The 26,730-nt window shown below is 36.7% G+C and overlaps 1 protein-coding gene across 1 annotated transcript in view; it reads left to right on the plus strand.

The window, feature by feature from the left end:
• Nucleotides 1–26,730, plus strand: part of LOC149192593 (tlg2p-like protein a) — a 101,889-nt gene that overhangs the window by 73,215 nt on the left and 1,944 nt on the right. Inside the window, exon 2 of the mRNA XM_089404647.1 lies at nucleotides 26,332–26,608. Within this exon, the coding sequence (XP_089260773.1) occupies nucleotides 26,332–26,608 (277 nt within the window). The remainder of the gene's footprint in view (nucleotides 1–26,331; nucleotides 26,609–26,730) is intronic.

The following is a 26,730-nucleotide window of genomic DNA, read 5'->3' on the forward strand; positions in this document are numbered from 1 at the left end:
TCATGTTTTAGGTCAAAGTCTCCATTGAGGACTTCTAGGATTTATTCTGAGTTAATAGAGTCGTTGTACTTTTAAAGAGACCCTTCTTGGGCTTTTGAATCATGGAAAAATGTTAAGTATTGAGTCAAAAATGAATTATGTTGTCTTCACATCAAGTCAGCGTTAAGATGATCAAGTGAGCCTCAAAGAGGGCTATTCGACCTCACCAAAGGACTATAAATGAAGCAGTTCGAATTCCATTTGAAGCACTCTCTCACAAGCAAGTTCGATATCTCCTTGAAGCTAGAAAAAGTGCGAAATAGAGGAAGGAAGAAAAGGAAGTGCGAGTTTGGTCTAGGAGAAGGAAAGAAGGAAGATCGAAATTTTGGTGCATCTATCTCTCTCTCTCGTGCCCTGGTTTGGAAGATCGAAGTTCTCTTGTTGATGCCGTAGCCAGTTGCCGTATGTTGCTACTGCCAGATCAAAGTATAGGTCGAAGTTGTTGGTGCTGCTGCCTCAGGAAGTTGTATTGGGCCAAAATCGAAGTTCCTATGTGAAGATCGAAGTCTTTCAGTGAAGATTGAAGTCTCCAAAGCAAGGTCGAAGTTGTTGGGTTGAAGAAAGTGCTGCTACTGCTGCTGTTGTTGCCAGGTCAAGTAGGATCATCTGCAAGAGAAGAGGAAGGTTGACTTGGTGTGGAGGAAAGTTTGTGTCAAGGTCTAGAGTCTTGGAATATCTCCGGAAACTATTGAAGGAAGAATTATTGACTGGGTTTTCCCTGGCTGTGAGCCTATATCTGGTGTAGATTGTTTTATGTGCTTTTGCTTTGGTAATTGCTTGATGAACTAAAAGAAAGAAGATATAAAGAAATCTAATAAGAAGTTAAGAACATCACAAGTAATTATCAAGTATAAGAAAATCTTTCTGCCTTTTTGATTTTCTAACATGGTTTTAGAGCTTTGGTGAAGAAAAAATAAAAAAGCAATCTCAAGCACTTGATCAATGAATCATTCAAAAAAATTATTCAAGGGAAGAAGTCTAGTATCTTCAAAGACAATGTATAACACAATCAAGGGAGAGAACAAACTTGAAGGAGCCTCAAACTACAGGTCTTGGAAGAAGATGATTGACCTCATCCTTGAAAAGAACAAGGTTTTAGACTTGGTCAAAGGAAAAGTAAAGAAGCCTACAGATGACTCCAGTGATGCTGATAAAGTGAATTTAAGGGAATTAGAATTAGTGGCCATGACCCTAATGGTAGAAGGAATAAAGGACAACATTGCCCCGTTTATAGCCATCAGTAATCATGCTTAAGAAATGTATGAGGCCCTATCAAAGTTATTCACTATTAAGAACATTGTTGAAGTAGCAAGCTTAAAGAATAAACTAAGGACCACAAAGATGACTAAAGAAGACACAGTGGCCTCCTTCTTTGTGAAGATAGCAAGAATCAGAGATGATCTTTTGGCCATTGATGAAATTGTTCCAAACAAAGAACTCGTGATCATTGCTCTATTAGGATTGCCACCTACTTGGGGTGCATTTGCTGCAGGACTTAACAGTTGGAAGGAAGCTCCCACTTTTGAAGAACTATGGACTGTTTGCAGTCAAGAAGAATTAAGGATCTCACTAGTTGCCAATCCTGAAGGAGTTTCAAATGCCTACACTGCTCAACACAAAGGAAAGAAATCGAAAGGACCAAGGAAGAAAGTAGACATGTCCAAGGTAGAATGTTATCAATGTCATAAGAAGGGTCACTATAGGAGTGACTGTCCTGACAATCCAAAGAATAAGAAGAGAGATAGAGATCATGCTAACATTGCTGAAGAAGAAGATCCAAAGAAAGCCAAACCCGAAGTATCTGACATAAGGGACTTACACTACTAAGTCCTTTGCTTGTAGTCTTAGATATCCTATTTTGTATTTTTGATGTTTTAGAATTTATAGGTTTTTAACATATTTTTGGAAAAGACATTCTCTTTTGTTTTTATAAGTTTATAGGTATCCCTCAAAGCTTTGGAGGGAGCCACCAACATCTCCCAAAGATAAGTATCTCATTTCCTTTCAGCATTTGGTTTCATGAACTTACTTAAGTTTTGATTATATTAAATACTAATCACCATTCTCCTTCTATTGTCTTGATTAGGAAAACATCTGCTATATCCTCAAGGAGTATGGAAGAGAGCCATCCAAGACAAGGTTTGTCAAAGGAATGCCTTAAACTACAAGACATTGTTTTCTTTATAATAAATGTTTATTCATTTGGCAATCTATTACTAATATTATTTTGTCTAGCTATATTGAATCATAACGATTCTTGTTTTGGGTGATTCATCACTTGATAAATCTATGCCCCTCATATTCTTAACTGATTTTATAGAACCCTAGACAAGTTCTCTGGATAACCCTAACCTAAGGGTATGCTAATGTTAATGTCTGAAATCCTAAACTACTTAGGGTTATTGAGAAATGCTATTTGAAGTTTTTGTTCATGATGTCATTTTGGTATGATTAGGAAAACCTAACTTGTTAGGGTTGAATGATAAAGTCTAAAATCCCGAACCTTTGAATTATTGGTAATTTTGGGTTTTCTATGTTCTTATATCGAAACCCTAACCTGTTAGGGTTTGGTGAAATGTGTAAGAAAGACCCCTATAATGTCTTAGAACTGATTTCCTTGGAATGTGTGTTTGTCCGATCAAACCCCAGTCTAATAAAATTTGTTGTATGTCTAACTCTTATTGATATTTGTGAAGTTGGGTTTGACCAACACATGATATGAAATGCCTATGCATGATGATGAAGTCCTAGATGTATGAGTTGACCTGTTTGTCTGTGGTCATGAATCCTAGGGTTTGGAAAAAAGCCCTAGTCGAAGTTTGCTTCTGTAGGATGATAATATTTTTGAAATTCCAGGGGTTTTGAGTTAAACCTTAGTAGAAGTGAAAATCTATGATGAATGGTGACAATATGATAATTTGAGATTTGTGTAAGATTGTTGAAATTTGAGTTTTAGTTGTGATTGATGTTTGATTGAAAATCTAGTGTTTGCAACTAACCTTAGTGGAAGCTAGTCATGTTGATGAGGTGTGATTGGTTTTGATTGTTAATGCTCATGTATGAAATCTAGGATTTGTATGAAACCTTAGTGGAAAGTCTAACATATGAATTTGGAAAGTTGTTAAATACTTTGTAGATCTATATTTGTTTGAATTGTTTCTAGGGTTTGTTGTATATTGTAGTAAGGTATGTCATACCTTTGGAAGAATCATTGAAACCCTAGATGTAATGAAAGTTATTATGAAGTAGTCTAGGGTTTATCACAAATTCCCTAGCAAGATGTTGAAGAGTATGTGTCTCTTGTTTGTAATTAAGTTTGGATATCTGATATATATATAAGGTTGAAATGCTTCCGTAATTCTGATATGGCTAACTTCATGCTTTTATAGATTTGGTTGTATTTGCTATCTAAGTTGTGCAGGTACACAATCTTCAATACGGTGAAGATGTTTGTTGATAAGCATGATATGAATAGTGATGGCAATGATAACTCTGATGAAATGGTTGGAAGCCACAAAAGATTCTCCGATGTCGAAGTGAAGAAGTTGATCTCCTTGGCTTAAGAGGGAGCTTGAATAAGAAATATCTCCCTAAGATTAAGAGGGAGCCTGGATAAAGGGAAGCTTCCTGGTTGAGAGGGAGAGCATATCCTAGTTTTGATTGGAGAATGTATTTTGAAAGATATGTTGCTATATATAAAGTAGGAAAGGAAAAGGAATCTTCTGTTAGAGATTTAGTTGATAATACTACTATGTTGAGGAGCAACATCTGTAGTTTGAAAGACCCCGAAGGTTTGTATTTGATATGTACATGTGAAAGTATATTATTGATTGGGATTGTGTTTGTATAGGTGAATCTCTCGAAGGTTTTGATAGCACGTTGGTTACTAATCAGGTTGATTGGGAGAGATTGGTTAACCTTGATATGCTGATCAAGGAGTGCTGAGGCTTTGTGAGTGAAGCATTGCCTGGGAGGACATTTGGGCGACACATTGTGTTGATGTCTAGCTCCTGAAGTTAGAAAGGTGGTGTTGGTTATAGCGCTTTCTTTTTGGATGCACACCTGGATCCCTGGGTTGATGGTTAATAAGTAAACCTGATGGTACCTAGAGAGGTTGAAAGCTTGAGTCCATCTTAGTCCTACATGGATGGATTGCCTTGGCCAAGAATCTAGTCCATGGCATTGCGGTGCCTAAAGTTCTTCATGGTTCATATAGTTGAGATCTTCATTGTACTTGTATCTGATGAATACCTCCCTAGTTAAGAGGGAGTGTTGGAAAATGTAACTAGGTTTGTTCTTCATAAAAGCTATTTGAGTCATCTTGTAATGTACTTGTCAAAAGAATAAAGAAAAGAATTATTATTATTATTATGACTTATTAAAGCATGGGTTTCATGCTTGGGTCATCATGTTTAAGGTCAAAGTCCATTGAGGACTTCTAGGATTTATTCAGAGTCAATGGAGTCATTGCATTTTTAAAGAGACTCTTCTTGGGCTTTTGAATCATGTAAGAAGGTCAAGTATTGAGTAAAAAATGAATTATGTTGTCTACACATCAAGTCGGCCTCAAAGAGGGCTAATTGACCTCACCAAAGGACTATAAATGAAGCAATTCAAATTCCATTTGAAGCACTCTCTCACAAGCAAGTTCAATATCTCCTTGAAGTTGGAAAAAGTGCGAAATAGAGGAAGGAAGAAAAGGAAGTGCGAGTTTGGTCTAGGAGAAGGAAAGAAGGAAGATCGAAATTTTGGTGCATCTATATCTCTCTCTCTCTCGTGCCTTGGTTTGGAAGATCAAAGTTCTCTTGTTGACGCTGTAGCCAATTGCTGTATGTTGCTGCTGCCAGATCAAAGTATAGGTCGAAATTGTTAGTGTTGGGTGCTGCTGCCTAAGGAAGTTGGATTGGGCCAAAATCGAAGTTCCTATGTGAAGATCGAAATCTTTCAGTGAAGATCGAAGTCTCCAAAGCAAGGTTGAAGAAAGTGCTGCTATTGCTGCTGCTGTTGTCAGGTCAAGTAGGATCATCTGCAAGAGAAGAGGAAGGCTGACTTGGTGTGGAGGAAAGTTTGTGTCAAGGTCTAGAGTCTTGGAATATCTCCGGAAAACTATTGAAGGAAGAATTATTGACTAGGTTTTCCCCTAGAGGGGTTTTTCCCTGACTGTGAGCCTATATCTGGTGTCCATTGTTTTATGTGATTTTGCTTTGGTAATTGTTTGATGAACTAAAAGAAAGAATAAATAAAGAAATCTAATAAGAAGTTAGGAACATCAAAAGTAATTATCATGTATAAGAAAATCTTTCCGCCTTTCTGATCTTCTAATAGTTTGGTCTTGAGATGGGGCCTACAATGATTCACTGTGATAATCAAAGTTGCATAAAGCTTTTGGAGAATCTAGTGTTTCATGACAACTCCAAGCACATGGAGATGAAATACCACTTCATCAGAGATAGGGTCCAAAGAGGTGTTGTGAGATTGTAGTACATTTCCAGTGGGGAGTAGGTAGCAGATATTCTCACCAAGCCCCCAGTGAAGAGGAAGTTTGTGTTCTATAGGGACACGCTGGGGGTGGGGGAGAATCCCTTCCTTGCTAGGAAGGAGTGTTGAATTTTGTAGCATGATAACATCGTAAGGTCTTCCACATAGGCTTGGTGTCTTAGCATGGGAAGGGAAGTCCTCTTTAGGTGGTTGTTTGAGAGGAGCAACTAATATGATCTCCCTGCTAAGTTTTTAGGAAAAAGTACATTGATTAATTATTTAATTAATGTTGATTTTGGGCTAATTTTTTTCTAGGATAAATAAATAATTATTTAATTGACTTAGATCTAATCTCCACCGTTGATCAAAGAAAGCTAGAATTTAATCCTATTAATCCTAGCCCTCAATCACTTTGAAGATTAGGGATTTGGCCTATGGAAAATTATAAAAGAATCTTAAGGGAGAGGACGAAGACACAATACAAGTGCGAGAGAAATGCAGAAAGAGACTTTTTGAATAATTTGCATGAGTAATATTGCAATTTTTTAGTGAGAGATTCATAGGGTCTGAGGAAGAAATAAAAAGACAAGAAGGGGATTTTCTGTAGCTAAATAAAATAGTAGAGACCCACATGAGTGAGACAACTAATGATTTTTTTGTCGATGTGCATGGGCTTGAGGAGGCTGAGTTGGTCATTGATTTTGCTTGAAGAATTTATCTTAGGCTTCGCTGTAATTTCCTTGTAAATTATGAGGGCCATTTTCCCAAGTTAGGGAGCTCATAATTTCTCTGAGAAATTAAATGATGAGAAGTTGGAGGGTTAATTTCTATTGCTGTCTTGTTTGATTTTTTGGGTTATTTTTTGAAATATTCTCCATTGCTATTTGCTAAGTTAAAGTGTTAGAGAATTTTCTATTTGTGGTTCTTAGAATTTATTTAATGTGAAAAAAATCATTTACTATGTAATAATTTTTGAGGGTAAAATAACTACGAGACTTGTTGACCACCAAGTGTCAACTACCCTATAGTAGAGTACATTTTTTCAAAGCACTCCATCATGTTTGAGTAGTTTGATATCCATAATTCATCATCTTTTAGTAGTTTGTTGAAGTCATGTAATCCAAATTCTGCAGCGCTGTGGGCCATTATGTAAAAATGATTCTTGTATGTTTATGAAGTCATGTAACACACCTAGGTAAGCTTAAGAATTTTTGCTAGAGAGTTTCACTCTAGGGAGTTCTTTTTTTTGCTCAATGAATTATTTGTGTTTTTTAACTGCAAATAATTGGTTGAATTTTTCTCCCAAATATACCCCATAGCTAGAGTGGGGCTTGATGGTGATGTCTTAGGTGAGTCCTAGGGCATAGATTCAATGCAAATTATCATACTAAAGCGTGTCTAAGGTCTTCCAGAATTTGGTTAAGTCTAAATGTTTAATTTTAATTATTAAAATTTCCCACTGGTCGAGATTTTAATAATGATTTTGATGTAAAATGTAATGTCTATAGAAGTTAATGGGGGTATGAGTACTCATAATTAGAACTTCTACACTTCAAATCTCTATTTAGACAAATTTTGAGGGCTGAAATTATGTCCATCCCCTCAAATTATTTTTATTTTCATTTTCCGGCAAAGAATGGCAAAATAATTAGCCAGAAAATTAAAATGAGAGAAAGTAAAATTCTCTCCAAGTGAAAAAAACTAAAAAAGGTTGTGCACTTTGCGGAGGAAGGAATCAAGGAAAAGGTTGGAGAATCTCCTTTATTTAAGGAAAGAAAAATCCGACCAAGGGAAATTAATTGGTTAAGGGAAAATCAATTGTTTTTGGGTCCAAGTGGTTCAATTGAATGAGGGAAATTTTGAGAAAAGAAATTAGAAAAATATTTTGTGGTCCTCCATCAAGAGAATTTTTTTGAGGAAAATCGAATTTATGGACCAAGGTGGTTAAGTTAAGGGGGGTTTTTCAAGGAGAAAAAGTCAGAAAAAATATTTTTTGGATCGGGATCAAAGCCTTCGACAAATTTGAATTTTTTCTTCCAGATCAAGGGTGAAGATTAAATTTTGGCATGGATCAAGCTTCAACTAGTTGTTATTCTCTAGGATCAAGTCAAATTTGTGCACTTCGTTGGACCAAGCCATTTTCCACTTGGAGAGGGATCGACATCTCTCATTTTTTCTTTAAATTGAGCCTAAGGCTCCTTATTGTAACATCTTTGGATGGTGTAAGTGGTTTTGGAAGCTCTATACTGTAATATTTTTCTGATTAATAAAAGCAAAAGTCTTTGGGGGCAAAGCTATGGTGTATGTCTTGAGTCTGTTATGGTAACATTATTTTGATTAATGGTGCTTAAATTTTCTAGTAATGTTTTAAATTGTTATTTTCATTAGCCTATCGGATTTCTTGTTGCTTGTTTGCACCTTTATTTGCTTTGGAGAAACACATTTGATTGGGTGGATGTGGTGGATTCTTTCTTGAATCACTGGACTTCCTTCTCGCTGTGCCATCCAATCCCTATGAAACTAACAAAATTTTTGAGACCATATAGAAAATATCTTCTGTAATCAGATTTCAGGCATTTGGAGTGATTCTTGTTTGAATTATCCATCTCCTCGAGTCAGGCATTTGGAGAAATTTTTGTTTGAATCATTCAATAGCTTGACACATAGTAGCTAACAACCCATAGTAGGATTTCTCAAAAATTTATCATTAAGACATCTTTGAAGGGAGTTTCTTGCCTTTTATTCTAACAATATCATCTATTTACAAATTTATCTCATTTACTTTCAAGTACTCTTATTGAATATGTACTATTTGAAGAGCTTATTAACTGATCTAAGGGCGGAGGTGTCCTCATACCCTTAGATTAGCCTTTTAAAATTATTTTGTAATTATTTCGTATATAACCCTTATATATATATTTTTATTTATTTTGTGAATATATTTTTGGGGTTTTACTTCACTATTTGCTTGCAGATCTGAACGCTAGGGTATAAATCTATTAAACAAGTTTTTGCAGGTGGATTTGGCCTCATAAGAAGAGAAACAAATTAATTTTTTAAAGGCCAAGCCCCCCTCCTTCTTTGTGGCCTGGTTTATCAAATTTTTTGGGAATTTTTGAGGGCCGGAGACCTATCCTAGTCTCTCTCTGAAGCTACAAGCCTTCTAAGGCTACCTTCTGCTCCTAATTGAATTTTCTTTCAAGGGTTTCAAGTGTAAATTTTTTTGAGGTTATTTCTCACCTGAGGTTTCGTTTTGCAGACCTAGGGTAAATTTTTTGGTGACACCGCAAGCTCTTTCTCTCTTCCAAAGGCCGAGATTTGTGACTATATATCTTGTCTGGTGGTTTTATAAATTTTTTGAAGCCTTTTCTAGCAGGCCGCAAGGATTTTTGAGTGGATTTTGTCATAGCCGCAAGTGTAGAGGGTTTGATTTCTATTGAAATCAATTGTTCCTAACCCTCGTCTTATTTTGTAGTGAGAAATCACAATTTTTGAAGGGTTTTAATTAAGTTTCTTGAAGAAAAAATTACTATTTGATATCCCTTGAGATATTGTGAATTTTGTTTGAGTAAGCTGTAGGGTTTTGAAAGCCATTTCCTCTAAGGCCATAAGCATTTCTTTGTCCTCTAAAGCTAGGCTGTAAGGTTTCAAGTTTATTCCTTTGTTTTGGCTTAAGATCCACTAACCCTCGTTTTTTTTTTTTGGTAGTGAAATCTAACCATTTTTGTGGCGGAGTTTTCATCATATTCTGGGCCAAGGATCCATTCTTGAAAGGTTTGAGTCATTGGGATTTTTTTGGAGAAGCCACATAGATTTCTAGGCCTTTTTCATAAGGCCGAGAGCTCCAGGGAGTTTCTCTTTGGACTGGTGCAAAAGGGCTAGTTGAAGGAGGTTTCAACGATTTTTTTTAAGTGGCTTAAAGGCCTGAACCTGATAAAATTCCACCATAATTTTTAATTAAAATTCAAATCAAATATTGTGATAATTTCTGGGCTAAGTTGAGAGCCTTTACATCCTCTAAATCACTAAGGCTGTGAGCATTTTTTATTGTCAATTTATCTCTTGTTGAGGGTCGTGAGTGGGTGAGCTAGATTTGCATTCTTAAAATCTACCTCCAAGCATAAACTTGGCTGAATAGAAAGTTAGGGCAATCTTCTTCACCATTCCCTTGTGGCCAAGTCCCTTGTAGGAACAAAGGCACTTGGGTTGTTAGAAGTCCTGGGTAAGTGTCATTAATGAGGCCTTAGCCTCCTTCTCCAACACTTCTTTCTACAACTTTGTTGTAAGACAAGTTTTGGGGCAAATTGAGGAGAAGACATTCACCTTAGTTTAGGCATATAAATTAAAATCAACCAAGTTTTTTGTATCTCACATAGTTTAGTCTTACATTCATTCTAACGTCATCTCATTTGGGCATATTGTTAATTGCGAGGATTTAACTTTACTTGTAATATTACATTATTGCTCTTGTACGTGTCATTTAATTTCCTTGCTCATTTTCCTTTGATATTGTCATATTTTATTTGAGCATCTCTTTGAAGTGAAGTACAAGTTTTATTTATCTTGCAAGATTTATTTTTCTGCTCATATTTCAATTTTGTGCCATCTTTTGTACTAACCTTGTCTTGCAACATTACCGTCTTTGTGACTGGAAACATTTTCACTTGCAAGTACCACAATCTTGAGCATTGTTATAAGGCACTAGTCTATCATCTTTTATATCATGTTGAATGTCACATTGATCTAATTGAAATTATCTTTTAATAGCTACATTGCTTAGTAATAATTTTACTTGCTAATTAATCTAGAATTCAAGTTATTTGAGTGGTAATTGCCTTGCCCTTAGTCTCCTAGAACTTGTTGTTTTCAACAAGTTTTCCTTTCATAACCATCTTTAGGGACTACCCTCCTTAGTTTACCTAGGAGAGAGCTTAAACAAAGTGAGTAGGGAATAGGTGACAACTCTTGCTCTGAGCGTCGCGCCATAAAGTGGGGTTGAAATTTTTTCCCACACTAAAGTTTACATCTTAGGTGACAAGAAGACTTAAAATCTAATCTGACACTTGGAAAATCACAATTTGGAGAGCTATGTTGGTGATGTACAATTTCATTTGGATGGAGATCCATGACTTATGGTATAAGATGCATCCTTTGAGTTATTCCTTGCAACTTTACATGGAGAGACATGCATTTTGGATGATGACATCAACCTTGAGGACAATAAACACGTGTGGGTTATTTGAGGCTTAGTTCATGTTATTTCATTGATTTGGCTATCTTTGGGGGTTGGCTTGTGACCTATCCACCTTGTATCATTTTTTTATAAAAGTCTAAATTAAGGGAAACCAACGTAGCAAGGGGAGTGGATTTCCTCGTTGAATCATTGTCACACTTGGATTGTTACAACTCTTGATTAGTGATATTTTTTCCCTAGTGCGCAATGGAGGTCCAATTGAGCAACTTTCTTGGGTGCATGATGTGATATGATCTCTTTTCATGGATGTTTGTGGTGGATATTGGTTGTTGCATGGTGAAGTAAGTTAGTTTATTTTCTTATCTTGGTTTTATGTTACATGGGATGTATGTTCTTGTTTTCAACAAGTTTTCCTTTCATAACCATCTTTAGGGACTACCCTCCTTAGTTTACCTAGGAGAGAGCTTAAACAAAGTGAAAAGGGAATAGGTGACAACTCTCGATCTGAGTGTTGCGCCATAAAGATTATACTTTGTGGGGTTGAAATTTTTTCCCACACTTAGGTGTACATCTTAGGCAACAACAAGACTTAAAATCTAAACTGACACTTGGAAAATAACAATTTGGAGAGCTATGTTGGTGATGTACAATTTCATTTGGATGGAGATCCATGACTTATGGTATAAGATGCATCCTTTGAGTTATTCCTTGCACCTTTACATGGAGAGACATGCATTTTGGATGATGACATCAACCTTGAGGACAATAAACACGTGTGGGTTATTTGAGGCTTATTTTCATGTTATTCCATTGATTTGGCTATCTTTGGGGGTTGGCTTGTGACCTATCCACCTTGTATCATTTTTTTATACAAGTCTAAATTAAGGGAAACCAACGTAGCTAGGGGAGTGGATTTCCTCGTTGAATCATTGTCACACTTGGATTGTTACAACTCTTGATTAGTGATATTTTTTCCCTAGTGCGCAATGGAGGTCCAATTGAGCAACTTTCTTGGGTGCATGATGTGATATGATCTCTTTTCATGGATGTTTGTGGTGGATATTGGTTGTTGCATGGTGAAGTAAGTTAGTTTATTTTCTTATCTTGGTTTTATGTTACATGGGATGTATGTTCTTGTGCTAAGTTTATATGGTATTTGCTTCATTATCCCTTTTTGAGCTAATAAGCCCTTTCTCCAAGTATTTGAGAATAGAAATAGGTTTTTCTTTCCCAATCATTCGGTAAATTGAGAATCTAAATTGCAAACCCTAGGGTAAGTTAGTTTATTTGCCCTAGTTTTGTTTGGATTTATAATCACTCCAAAAGAAACTTTAGAATAGTTTTTTTGTTATCTTAGGCTTCATTTGTCTTGGATTGAGGAGGCACTAGTCTTTCTCATTTGTGGCATCTTTTAAACTCTAAAATCCTTTTTGTTTTTGTTTTATGGTAAGTTAGGGTTAAATCACAACAAAATATTGTGCTTTTAGCATTTAATGACTAGTTGATGTATGCCCTAGGGTTAGGTTTTGTTTAAAAGCGCATTAAAGAAGCAAATTCAATGTTTTTCATGCATTTTCAACCATTTTCCAGGGCTGATGTCATATTTTATTTGTTATATGTTTTATTAATCGCCAAATTTTGTTGTAATTTTATCCTTAGTTTACTCTTAAATTTAGCCATCTTTCAAATATTTTTGCACAATTTTTGATGGCTAAATTTGCTGCTGTTATAAACTATGGGTTGGCCACACTTTTCTGGCCCAAAACCCTAGTTTATAGTAGCTTTGAGTTTTTCTTGATTCAGTGTGTTTAGGTAACCTATTTGAGACTTCTTAGGCTAATCCTAGCCTTTAGATTGACCCATAGGCCCTTCGAAACCAAGTCTCGAACTTATTTCTTCATCCACTTGTAAACCCTAGTTTGTCATACCTTTATTTGGTGGATTTTTGTTGTAGGCTCTTTAGGGGGCATTTAGCTTAAAATGCTTGGGTTACTTGATCCCTAAGCCCTACTAGGTAAACGTTCCTTGCGTTGGGTTGTCCTTCACTAAAGAGAGGGGTGTAGTTATTGAGATGATAGTGGTAACACTCCCATTGTGTTGCACATTGTCTAGGTCACCTATTCAGGCTTTGCACTAGGTGTTAGATTTTGTTGTAACAAATCTTAAGCAACATTTAAGGCAATACAAAAGCCAAATTATAATTTATAGGCCTTATTGCCTAAACGTCTCGTCCATGCAGTTTGACATGGGTCTCCAAGAGAATCCATGATATTCACCAATTCAACTTATCTATATTGACTTGACTAACAATAATTTTCTTATCAACAAGATCATAGAATTTGTAAGCCTCTAATAACTCACTATAGCCAATTATTATGCACTTTTGACCATTGTCTTCTGTCTCGCTCCTTTTTCTTTTTGGATAGTGCATAAAGGCTTTACATTCAAAAATATGCAAACGTTGAATATCAAGTTTCTTTCTTGACCACACCTCTTTGAGAGTCTTCCCATCCGCTGTTATGGATGACAATCTATTCAAAATACACTTGTTCGTATAAATTTAAGAATTACAAGAAGCTTGTCAAAAGGTCAAATTAATCCAAGCACATAGCAAAGTAGATTGTGTATGACTTATAAGTGACCGATGTTTACTTGCCGCCTGTCACGCACACCTAACAATTAGTACCTTTAACCCCACCAGGTATGGTTGGTGAAAAAATAAGAGATGGGGCTGTCACCTATTCCCAACTATCTCCGTTTAAGCTTTCTCCTAGGTAAGCTAAGGGGGGTGGTCCTTAAATGCAAAACTAAGTTAGAAGGTTTCTAGGAGATGTCAAATTCAGATTACTTGAGATTTGTTAGCAAATATATAATGAGCAATATGAAATAAAATGAACTTCAATAACCATCAACACATGAATTAAAGATTAGCATTTATAAAACCAGTGCCTTCAATATTTCTTTAAAAATAAATGATACTTGCTCAAGAAAAATGAAGTGTTTCAAATTGAAACACAAGTAACCCTGTCAATCAAACAAAAGATGTTAGCAAGATATGATATTAATGCAAGATAAAAATATGCTTTCAAGAAATACTTTCAAAATATATGATCATTCACCAATTCAAAGCATGTAAGGAAGCAATATGGAAATGACTTGCAAAGGAAACCAGTTAGAACCTTGCATAAAAATAAATAAGATGATACTTGCCTAAATAAAGTATTCAATTCAAAACATATTCATCAATGACAAGTACATGGAAGTAAAATAATAAAATGTGTTAGCATGAAATGCACCTAAACTAAAATTTGATGCAATTATCTTGGTTACTTTTAATTTAAATGCCTAGTCTAAATGTAACCTTTTCATCTGACTATTTTGAAACAAGTCTCTTATGTGAGTTGTGGAAGAGGTCCAAAGAAAGACAATCGAGGCTTTATTAACGATACCTCCCTTGGGTTACCCAACACACCCGATGCCTCCGGCGCTGTAGAGACTGTGGCTCTGATGATTGCAAGGTCATCGTGTTAACCACATAAGAGGGTCTATGTCCCTCAAGTTGATGAAAGAAAATGGGTCCAAGCTTATGCTTGGAGGTAAATTAAGTTAAAAATGCATAATACGCTATGCAAGTAAGCTTACAAATGCTTTGCAAAAATGGAAATGCTTCAAGTAATAGAAATATGCTCAACAAGATAACTTGGATAGTTGCTTAAAATAATGCAAGATACATAAGCCTCATAAACATATAAGATTGTAAGTTGAAAATAATTGCTTTGACAAATGATAAACCAATAACCAACTGAAGCAATGAAGCTTGAAATTTATATGCTTGCAAAATGAGCAAATAACTTAAAATAAATGGGCCTATTGTGAGGCCAACATGAAGCAAATTGTTAAACTATTTAAATCAACTTTTCTATTTGAAATGAGATGCTTTGCACAAAATAAAATAAATTGCTCCAAAAGTAAAATTCAAAATTGTACTTTAAAGCAAAATTTGGAGTGACAAAAGCATAAAATGGAAATAAGTAGCAAAAACAAATTCAAAAAATTAGATTGTGAAAGTGAGGTTGTGTTAATTTTAAGGCATGCAAGATGAAAATTAAGAAAACAAGTGCAAGATCAAACCACCCACATGTTTCTCCTTTTGAAAAAAGGAGAAAATGATGCCTTGGGTGAAAACCCAAACTCTCACAATAAAAACTAAACTTTTATTAGATGTTACAAGATGAGGAACCTTCCAAGAGGTCTCAAGTAAAACTTCAAGAGGAATCTTTACAATGTATAAGGCTTCTCAAGCTCTAGATCTCCTTCTTGAAAGTCAAATTCAAAAAATGAAGAAAGTACAATGAGAAAACTCTCAAGATTGAAGAAGCTAAGTGTCTCTTGATGCCCCAAGGCTTGGCCTCCAAAGGTGAATGAAATGTTGCACAAGACAAGGAGCTAATTCTCCTCAAATGCCCATGGCCTTGCCAAATAACAAGCCTCCTCTTTTGCCATGATCTCCTAAAAAAATAGACTTTGAAAGGGGTGGAGAGGTCCTACAAGAAAAATGTTAGAGTTTGTGTGAACTTTTCTTGATGCTCTTATCACCAACACTCTATCTAGACGCTATAGGCTGCAAGATCAAGAAACAAATTAGTGTAGAGAGAATATGAAAGCAACTAAATAAAATACAAATAATATACAAGAAACCAAATCAAGTGATGGGATTGAACCCCATCACTTGGTTTAGCTTAGAAAAGCTTTCAAATAGCTAATATGAATCAGTAAAGCACTATTTTATAGATTCAATTTTTTTAAATGCATTGCATGCATACAAACTATGTCCAAACGAATCCCTGAAAAACACTTTTTTCGTAAGATAAACTATGGAAATCCAAATAACAAATGAGAGTTCCTTTGAAGGTGCTTCAAGAGTGGGTTGGTTTCCCAAAGACTTTCTCTCACACTTGATTCAAAAAAATGAACTCAAGTTACACATTAGTCCATATAGATTTAGATAAACAAACAATGAATTGAAACTTCTAAAAATTTATTTGAAAATAAACTAGAACTTCCAATATCTAGAACCTACTTTCAAATCAAATGCTAATACAAGATAACTTTGCATTGACAAGTTTACAAGAATATATGGAAAATGAAATAACTCAAAACATAGAAAATATTATACCAATAGCTCACAATACACCATGCTACAAAGGAAGAGCACTCATGAATGGACCTTCAAAGTCTTTTTATTGATATTCTTGAAAAATGAACAAAGTAGCAGCGCTTTTACAAGCACAATAGATAGTAAAACGATGGATACAAAGTGAGAACACAAAGCTCTATTATACAGAGAAGCTTGGGAAAAAATTCCAAGGAAAATGGTGACAATCCCAAACAAATAGGTGACAATTCCAATGCTCCTTCATGCAAATTCGAATTTCCCAAGTGGCATCAAGAATCCCTCAAGCAAAATCAAATTCCATGATGAAATGACAAGTTTAGAAGGCTAGGGACCCATGTGGGGACAATTTCCCACAAAAATCTCCACCAAATATTTTCCCAAATCCTCCCAATTGAGCATTAACTTTACAAATTCGAATTTCCAAGTAAGCAACTTCCTCATTTAATGCCAAAAATTCAATTTCCTTGAGTGGACCATGCATTTATGATGCAAGGTGCCAATTCATCCTCCACTTGTTCTTTGACTCATTCTTTTGACTTGAGATAATTTCCAAGTCATTTCCATGTCATTTTGTCACATGGGGCTATTTATTTTCTCCATTTATTTAATTGTTGGGCTAATTTATTGCCACCTTTTCCACAAAACTTAGGGAAAGTGGGGTTTGAGGGTTTAGAACTTATTTTTTACCCCTCAAAGTGTGTCATAGTAGAAAGTTGAGAGTGAGAGGTGTAATTTTGAGCACACATACCCCATACAACTTCTCTAGACATCACTTATTACATTTCATAGACAAAATTTCTTCTAATTTCTGTCTTATAGGAAATTTTAAAAATTAAAAAACTACCCGCTAGACCTAATCAAATTCCACAATTTTTTTTGTGTGATCTAGTATGGTAATGCACAATGACTCTAGACACTAGGACTCACCATCAAGCCACACTCCGACTTTCGGGTTATGTTTGGAGGAAAAACTCAATTAATTATTAAATTCTTGGAGGAAAATGATAATTAACCAAGTGAAAAAAAACCTCCCAGACTAAAATCACTTGATGAAAATGTCCCAGGCCACCCAGGCTTGTTACATGACTTGACTTCTCATACTAGTATCACTTTTACATTGTCCCCGCAGGGCTTGTGGAATTTGGGTACAACAGAAAAAGATGAAAAAAAAAGTAGAGTTGAAAAACTCTAGTGATATGATGATCTTTGATGGTACAAGCATCCTTTGATACATCCTTGGGCATGGAGTCTCCAAAAAATCTTCAGGTGCCACTGCCGTGGTCAACAACCGACAAGGCTTGTGATATTTTGAATAGGTATGGGCAACCCAAGTTGGCAAACATTGTTAAAAGAATCTTTGAGTTGTCCTTGGAACAAAAGTGTACTTTTCCAGAATAACAAATCAACAATAATTCTCTATATCTATTCAAGGTGGATTATGATTGCAGAATGATGAGATAATGACTAAATGGGTCTCCCACACTCCTTGTAGATATAAAACTAGGCATCTGATATGTATACACACTAATATGACTTGCTTGTGACTGCTATTTTAATGCTTATCAAGTGTTAATTGTAGACTGGGCTGCATGAGGCCTCTTTTGTTGGCAATTGCCTTGTACATCCTTTGTTGTGTCAATGATCATCACTGTTCTTTGGGACGTGTCCCCTAGTGTGGGGGTCACATCCTCTGTGTTTCCTATGCTCCAGGGATGGGGGGATGCCTGGGGAAATGTTTCCTCACTTCCCTTTTGGGGGAAACTCGAGGAAATTCTTGGGGAAATGTTTCCCCAGTGTCTTGGCCATGTTTCCCCAAAAGGGGGATGGATGGGTGCCCCTTCCCTTGTTGAAATTTCTAGGGCAAACAAGCTAGAACAATTTTCTTCAACAGATAACTACTTCGAGTGATTAGTTCGTATTAATTACATAACATCCAATATTGTTAAGTACTTATACGGAAAAAAATTTCAACCAATAAACATGAAAGAGCAGTAGAAAGTAACCATGAGACAATGAAATAAGAGACACAAAAAATAGGCTCGAGGCTAGGGGAAAACCCAAAAATATTTCCTTATGGGAGAGAGAATTCAATATCAAGACAATAGCCAAATTGGTAACCAATAACATGATCAAGTGCCAAGCCCTCCTGATTTTCGGCCCCCTTCTTTTGCTTCTAACTTGGCTGGATCAACGATAACCAAGACACAAGTTGGTGTGTCAAATGAGGAGAAGTGGTCTTCTTTATAGTATTCAAAGGGGGTCGAATGGGGGCCTCTAAGGAGCCCAACTGACTTGCACAAAAGGAGGTTGACTTGAGCAATTTAGGAGGCAAAATTTAAATTTAAATTTTCTATTTCTTCACATGATGAAAACACTGACCATGGCTACCATATTTCAAACGCTCCCTCTTAGCTAGGAGGCACTTTTCATTCTTTCTCTCAAGATCAATCTCCCCAACCAAACCATAGGTCTCTCGGTAAACACCTAAGGGAGAGATCAAATGTACAAGTCTCTCTCTCTATCAAGATCAGTCTCCCCTACCAATCCATAGGTCTCTCAGCCACAACATAAGGGAGAGATCATCATTCTCATCATAAGGAAAGATACATAGCATCCAACTCATCCCAAAAGCCACAACCCTATGGCATCCAGGTCAGTGCCCAACTAGTGGATTAATCAATGAGGCCAAACCAATCATATGAACAAGGTACACCCCTCGACCACAAACAAGGTCTCTCGGTCCACTACCTAAGGGAGAGAACTTGAGATCAATATCCCCAACCAATCCATAGGTCTCTTAGTAACTGCCTAAACGGGAGATCACAAAATTAGTGTCCCTAACCAAACTGGTCTCCCGGTAAAAACCTATGGGATCACTTATCACTTCATGCCTCAGAATCAAACTCCCCGACGAAACTCACTAGCTTCTTGTGCACCTGACCTAAGGAAGTGACAATCTTCACAGCCGTAACCGTGGTCTCTTAGCCAATACCTAAGGAAGATTCTCATGATGCTATGAATCAGTTCTCCCTCTCCAAGCGGAGTTCTCAACCATCCCAGGCTTCTCACAAAAGCAAACATCAACATCTTGTTCGATAGCAGAAAAGTAACCATAGTGGATTTCAACAATCGATCAATTATTCTGGCCAACAACAATAGGTTGAACAACCAACTATATATCTAGCTTCAGTTGTGGTTTCTTACAGAAGCAAACATCAACAACCTACTCATTAGCATAAAAGTATACCATGGTCGAAATCAGCAGATAACAATAGGCTGAATACCCAACTATTTATTCAGTTTCAGTCGTGGTTTCTCACAGAAGTAAACATCAACAACTTGCTTATCAACAGACATGTATACCATGATTGATTCTAGCACGAGATCAAATAGATCAACAAATAGCTTTCGAAGCCAAATTGCTTTATAAATCAATTACATTTCCAACTTCAATCATGCTAAATGCAATAGAAACATCCGTTTCATTTAGACCAATAGAACACCTAGAAGTGTTTTTTCTTTCCTTAATACATCTAGTCCAAATAGAGTTAGCAATTAGGTGGTTCAACAAGCCAAACAAAAAGATCCATCAAGTCAGCAACAAAGTCTTGCCGCTTCTTCAAATTTTCATCATGGAGATGTCCAAGAACTCGCATTCCATTGTGCCAAATTGTAGCAAGAATTCCATTAGGCTCATATCTTTACGCAAACAACTCCCTCTTACACAGGACACAAAAGTCCTTAGTCCTTGTTAGAAACATATCATCAATCCATAGAAAAATCACAGGGTCATCTTCAATATATATTCAGATCAACATCATTCTTCAAAATTTCTAGTTATCCTCATCATGCAAGTCACATAGATCAAAAACATGCTTCAATTAGGTTGATCTTGTCTGTTCCCTCTGAGTCCAAAGCCCTTCCAATCACGAGTCTTCTTGTCACATTATTCTTCCATCCTTTTCAACAATTGCCATAGCCTGACAATCTTCATTATGTACCCGCAATCCTCATTACGAGGCCATGGAAGAACAAATGCAACCAAGCAAGATATACAAAAACAAGAGACTCGTAATGGAACAAAAACAAGAAAGTACGTATCTCTTGAGAAAGTGTCAACTCCATCTTGGTCTTTAGCCTTCTTAGATCTAGTCAACCTTGTCCACATCATCAAGGAGTTAACCTCGTTCACATCATAAGGAGTCCACATCATTAAGGAGTTAACCTCGTTCACATCATAAGGAGTCCACATCATCAAGGAGTTCATATCATCATCAAGGAGTTGACCTTGTCCACGTCATCAAGGAGTCCATATCATCATCAAGGAGTTGACCTCATCCACATCATCAAGGAGTCCATATCATCATCAAGGAGTCCACATCATCAGTAACAATTTAAAAAATAAAAGAAATACAAGATACTTATCTTTTGAGAACATGTCAGCTCCCTCTTAATCTTTAGCCTTCTTGCATCCAACCTGCAAATCAACCTCATCATCAAGATGTCAAATCTTTTAGGAGCTAGGGTTTCTTCTTCTTTTAAGTGGAAGCGATCAATCCATAAGCCCAAGGCTTTCTTCTTCAACCCTTTTTGTCTAGATAGGGTTATCAATTGTTTAGCTAGGGTTTTGACTCTAAACCCTAAAATTTCTTCAAGCTTAATCTAGGGTTCACAAACCCACTCATCCTTGTATTCTTTTCCAACTTCATCATTCTTGTTTTCAATATCAGTATTAAGAATGATCAGTCCTAGGGTTTAGCCCACAAACCCTAGGGCTCCCTTGCTAGGGTTTACAAATCCAAAACATTTCAAACCCTAGATCTTGTAGTCTCATCAAATCTCAATTCTTCACCAATAATCTGATCGTTTGAAGATGAGCTTTATTAATTTAGTATTTGTAATACTTCGAATTGATGAATCAATAGCCAATGAATATCCCATTTCAACCCAAGTAACCTCGCTTTCTTAATATCGTTGTAGCAACAACAACATTCTGGCATTCAAGATTTCTCATAGCAGTGATCATGACATCATCTCTTGGTTAGAGACAATAATCTCATGCAATTCAAACAATCGTGCGATACATAACACTAACTTTGCATTTAGTCGTGCTCACACAAGTTCATATTATTCTTTCCATATAATGACTTCATTTGATTGGTGAGATACATTTTTTAGATCACAATCTCAAAGTATGATGCAAACTTTTTAGGGATTGATTAAACTCTTGCATATCAAACGATAATCTCAAGCCTTTCGGTTTACAAGAACATATCCATGAGCATCATAAAGATATGTACTAGACTAATCAGGTTAGCTTCAATACATTTCGTCCTTCTAATATGTATAGAACCTTTCGAGTTGACATCAATTGACTTTTGAGATTAAGTTATCAGGTTTAAAGAATTTCCTTTCTTTACCGCAATGATGATTTTCTCTCTTTATAACTAGCTTAAAAATTTGTAGTGATCCATAGGCTTCTCAGAGCATAGCTCTCTGTCAACACAAAAAATCCAATTTGCTTTAGCTACTTCAACTCTCACAACAAGGTAGGAACTCATACTTCTCCCTCATGCTCCAGAAAGCTCCAAGCCATCGGTTTATACTACAATGATTTCACAAAACTTGCATGCCTTGTTGATAACATCCATCCACGACTTTGAAGTTTGAACGTGTCAGATCCTGATCAAATGGTGAAGGTAAGGTATTAGAATATTTCAACTAGGGTGACAATGAATTATCATCAGTCATGTGTCAAAGCGATCACACATTGTCCATACTATTACAGTTTATGCTTTGTCAAGATTCTCCATCACCTAGATACACTTTCACGACTTCCATTTCCGGGGTCAAAGGCACAACCAAGCTTCAATTTCGAATAACATATTCATTCCAACTGCAGTGAGTGTTGGGAAAGTCTTTGTCATTGTTGTTGTTGCCCTTCTACGAGGATACTTAGATCAATTGATGAAATACAACTCACAATAAAGACAAAAACGACAACGTCACCACCATAAACACTATCATTTCCACAATCTTTGGATGAGTTGAACAATATTACCACATGAACCACATACTTGCGTATATATCTATATATATATATATGTATATATATATCTATATCTATATATATATATATATATATATATATATATATATATATCTCAAAACTTCATAGACCTTCGCATAAGTAGAGATTCAAGCTTCAAAATTTCGTAAAAAAGATTAGGTGACTCGTCCTTGATTACAAAGTTGATTCCGAATCACAAAGAATACTCCATACTTCACATTGTTCACAGGGCTTTCAGATTTGCGCATTCCTTTAAAGAGAACTTGGATTATCATTAATAAACAAAGGACACCAGGATACCTTGGATGCCTCATAACCAGACTTCCTTATGTCTGCAAATTTCCACAGTAACTAGATGTCAGAGGTCTGCAAAGGAATAAATGACTTCGATTTGCTTCTTGACATTCCAGGTCAGCTTGAGCAAGGGCATAACAAGATAACATGAAGCTCGCATGAACCATCACAAACTTTGGCCCACAAAGCAACCCTCTAAAAATTACCCTCGCTGCTTTTGAGACATTTCAGCCTTAAATTGGCCTTTGTATCCTATTCTTAGCACTCTGTTAGGTCACAAATTCATCACAGGACGTATTGTCATGAACAAACTTTAGTCAACACGTTTGGCTAGATTCCAAGACAAGACACCAAATACGACCCTTTCTCCTTTCTAACTCGACTTTCTAGGTCTTCTAATACTGCTCTTCAACCTCGCTTTGATACCATGTTGAAATTTCTAGGGAAAACAAGCTAGAACAATTTTCTTCAATAGATAACTACTTCCAATGATTATTTAGCCTTAATTACGTAACATCCAATATCATTAAGCAGTTATACAGAAGAAAATTTCAACCAATAAACATGAAAGAGCAGTAAAAAGTAACCATGAGACAATGAGGCAAGAGACATAGATATTAGGCCTGAGGCCATGGCAAAACCCACAAGGGGAAAACCCATAAATCGTTCCTTATGAGAGAGAGAGTTCAATGTTCATCAATGCATCACAAATAACAATATCAAGACAACAACGAAACTAGTAACCAATAACAAGATCAAGTGCCAAGCCCTCCTTTTGATTTTTGGCCCCCTTCTACTGCTTCTAACTTCACTGGATCAGAGATAACCAAGACACAAGTTGATGTGTCAAATGAGGAGAAGTGGTCTCCTTTATATAGTCTTCAAAGGGGGTCGAATGGGTGCCTCTAAGGTGTTGAAATTTCTAAGTCTATTCATTAGAAATTTAATCTGTATTCTTCTGGTTTATTTCTCCTACTTGTTAATTATGAACAAGTTATTTAAAACATATAAATAACGAAATAAACACAATACAATCTCAACCATCTACAAATCAACAGCTGAAAGAAAACAAACACACAAGTGACACCGTTATTTTTGGAAAACTCGTCCCTGGAAAAACCCATTGCGGGAAAACTGGTGCAACAATTCAGAGGGTTTATTATTATGCAGTATATCCTTGAGTACAACTGGGTGCCAAATTGGCCCACCTGACAAAGAAAATAATTCGACAGTAATACCTCTCTATTCGGAAGAAGATATTAAGAAAATTTTCCCCACAAAACCCTCTCCAACAAACTCAGCATCAGCCCACCTAGCCTCACCGTCAGCCCAAAACCCTTTGCGTCAGCCCTTTGAGGCACTATGCAGCCTCTACGGCTCTCTGCGTCATTCCTGCTGGCCTCTGCGCTGTCTCTACTGGGCTCTGCGTGGCCTGCTCTGGCTTCTGCGTCTGCCTGTGTGTTGGTCTCTCGGCACTATCTCTGCCTCTTTGTCCAGTACTCACTGCCCCTCGCTGTTGATCATTGATTCGACTTTACTTAGCAAACCCCGTACTAATAAATCGAATCACTGATCACTATGGTGCCTTCTCCAACTGACCCTCAAACCTCCTCTTATACTTTTCCTGTTGGTACTTCAACGACCGAGATTACATCTCAAATCAATGGCTAAGATTAGATTTGGCTTGATCCATGTCTTTTGGAACCTTCTAACCCAGTTTTATATTAATACCCTGAGGCACTATGCAGCCTCTACGGCTCTCTGCGTCATTCCTGCTGGCCTCTGCGCTGTCTCTACTGGGCTCTGCGTGGCCTGCTCTGGCTTCTGCGTTTGCCTGTGTGTTGGTCTCTCGGCACTATCTCTGCCTCTTTGTCCAGTACTCACTGCCCCTCGCTGTTGATCATTGATTCGACTTTACTTAGCAAACCCCGCACTAATAAATCGAATCACTGATCACTATGGTGCCTTCTCCAACTGACCCTCAAACCTCCTCTTATACTTTTCCTGTTGGTACTTCAACGACCGAGATTACATCTCAAATCAATGGCTAAGATTAGATTTGGCTTGATCCATGTTTTTTGGAACCTTCTAACCCAGTTTTATATTAATACCCATTAATATTTTATTTTTCCTAAGTTTAGACTTAGGAACTCCATTAAAAATATTAATTATTTTAATATCTCCTAAATCGGTTAGAATTTGTCCAAACCATTTCTGGGTCTTGGAGATCTCATGTGCTTTAGCCTTTCCACCAATCTTCATGGCTAGAGCACATCCGATGCTACCCCAAATCAAGCCCAGACGATTTGAACAAAAGGAGGCTGACTTGATCAATTTAGGGGGCAAAATTTAAATTTAAATTTTCTATTTCTTCACAGATGAAAATACCGACCATGGCCACCAAATTTCCAACGTCCCCCAGAAGGTGTTGCCCCAGATTTTTTGTCTAACAACCCATGGAGATAGAACAAAGATGGGGGATAGTGCTTTGAGGGGTTTGTAACCTTGGTAATTAATGGTAATATTAAATTCTGAAAGTGAGTGACATTCTCCTTCATCTTATGTTTTATGTGGACATTCTCCTTTATTTTAGCTTAAGTGACATTCTTCTTTATCTTACCTTTTCTATCAGTGACATTCTCCTTTATCTTACATTTTCTATCGACATTCTCCTCTATCTTACCTTTAGTTATATTATGTTTTGCCTAATATTTCCCCCCAGCATGGTATCTCCGAGCTAGTGGTTTTAGATCTAGCCTGTTGTCTCAAGTCATGTGGAGGCTGTATGTTAAACATTCCTTATCTAATCAGCTGGCAAAATGGAAAAGATCAGGGTGAATAGAGCACTTGTTTGGAGTTAGCCCTTGGCACTGGCTCTCTCTTTCAGGTTCTGAACAGCACTAAAGGTAAGATAAAGGAGAATGTCAATAGGAAAAGGAGAATGTCACTGATAGAAAAGATAAGATAAAGAAGAATGTCGGTAAAGGTGAGATAAAGGAGAATGTCAATAGAAAAGGTAAGATAAAGGAGAATGTTGCTTTTACACATTAGTATTAATTGTTTCAGGATGTTTGAGAGTGGTTCCAACCTCATCGGACTTCGTATGGAGAAGTAGAATTTCATATCCCATTCAGAATTCAGCAGACTTAACAGTTTTCAGGATTGGCAAGAGCATTTCTCTTGGATTGCACAATGATGAATTTGCATTGGCTGAATTGTTATTGTTGAGATTTTCTTCATTATTATTTTTTTATAATTTTTAGAAACGTAGACCCCTATGCTTGGGACCCCAATGTTGCCCCGCCCCCCCCCCCCCCCCCCCAAATTTCCCAAAATTTTGGGGTGCTCCCACACGGCCCCCTTGCACATCTCCCCACTTCTGTGCTCCCCTGTTCCAGAAACTTGGTGCAACCTAGGTGATCACTGGCCTTTTGTGCTTATCTCAAGGCCCAAGGGTTATATTACATAGTTCCCCACAAATTTCTTGTATTTCTCCTCATTTTTATAAGTCCTTGTGCAGTTACGGTCTCTTTGTCTTTATTTAATTGATTTGTGTTTCGGTGGCAGTATACAGTGTACATATATTGCTCCTAGGCTAAACTAAATCTGAATATGCATAATTAAATGTTTATTACACATATCAGCATTTAACAAAATTGTAGTTCAAGGAAGCTAGCTACTAGTACTTGTTAATAAGGCTTGCCCTCCCCATCTTGTTTCTATACAAGGTAGGTGTTTACCTGTATCAAATAAATATTTAGTAAATTTTGGTTTATGTGCCAATTAATATTTACTTCTTACCAATTCTTTGAGAGTGAAAACTTTGGTTTTGTTTGATTTTAACTTAAGATTGGGCACTTCTCTCTGAAAATTGCCTCAATAACGTGTTGCCAGCTTTATTGTGCCACTAGTAGTCAGTGTGTTTGTTGTGTTTTCAATGTGTTCTGAAGTCTTTACTTATTGATTGATTTGGTTTAGGTCACTGAGCTTCTGTGACTTTGTTGGAAATTTGTCTTATATTGCTTACCATTATATGTTCTTATAAACATTCAAGACCAAAATTTTTAATGTCTGTTGCAGTGCACGGGTTGTTACTGTAGGCCTACCTCCAGCATGGGTGGATATATCAGAAGAAATAGCCACTAATATGCAACGAGCGCGCAGTAAAATGGCTGAACTAGCGAAGGCTCATGCAAAAGCCTTGATGCCATCCTTTGGTGATGCTAAGGCAGATCAGCACGCAATTGAAGTACTTTCTCAAGAAATAACTGGATTGCTGAAGAGATGTGAACAGAAGCTACAACTGCTTTCTGGGCATGGTGATTCAAATGATATAAACGTTAGAAGAAATGTGCAGGTGTGTGGGATTATGTTAAAGAAACTCAAATGATGTGGATTGGCTTCAGATTACTGGTTGTACATGGATATTGTTTATGTTCTTTTAACGACAAAAGAGCACTTGCTGTTGAAATGAGGAAT

This window comes from Pinus tabuliformis, chromosome 2_2 (assembly GCF_031772625.1).
Source record: "Pinus tabuliformis cultivar Carrire ecotype Pingquan chromosome 2_2, CPIR1, whole genome shotgun sequence".
Lineage (NCBI taxonomy): Eukaryota > Viridiplantae > Streptophyta > Pinopsida > Pinales > Pinaceae > Pinus > Pinus tabuliformis.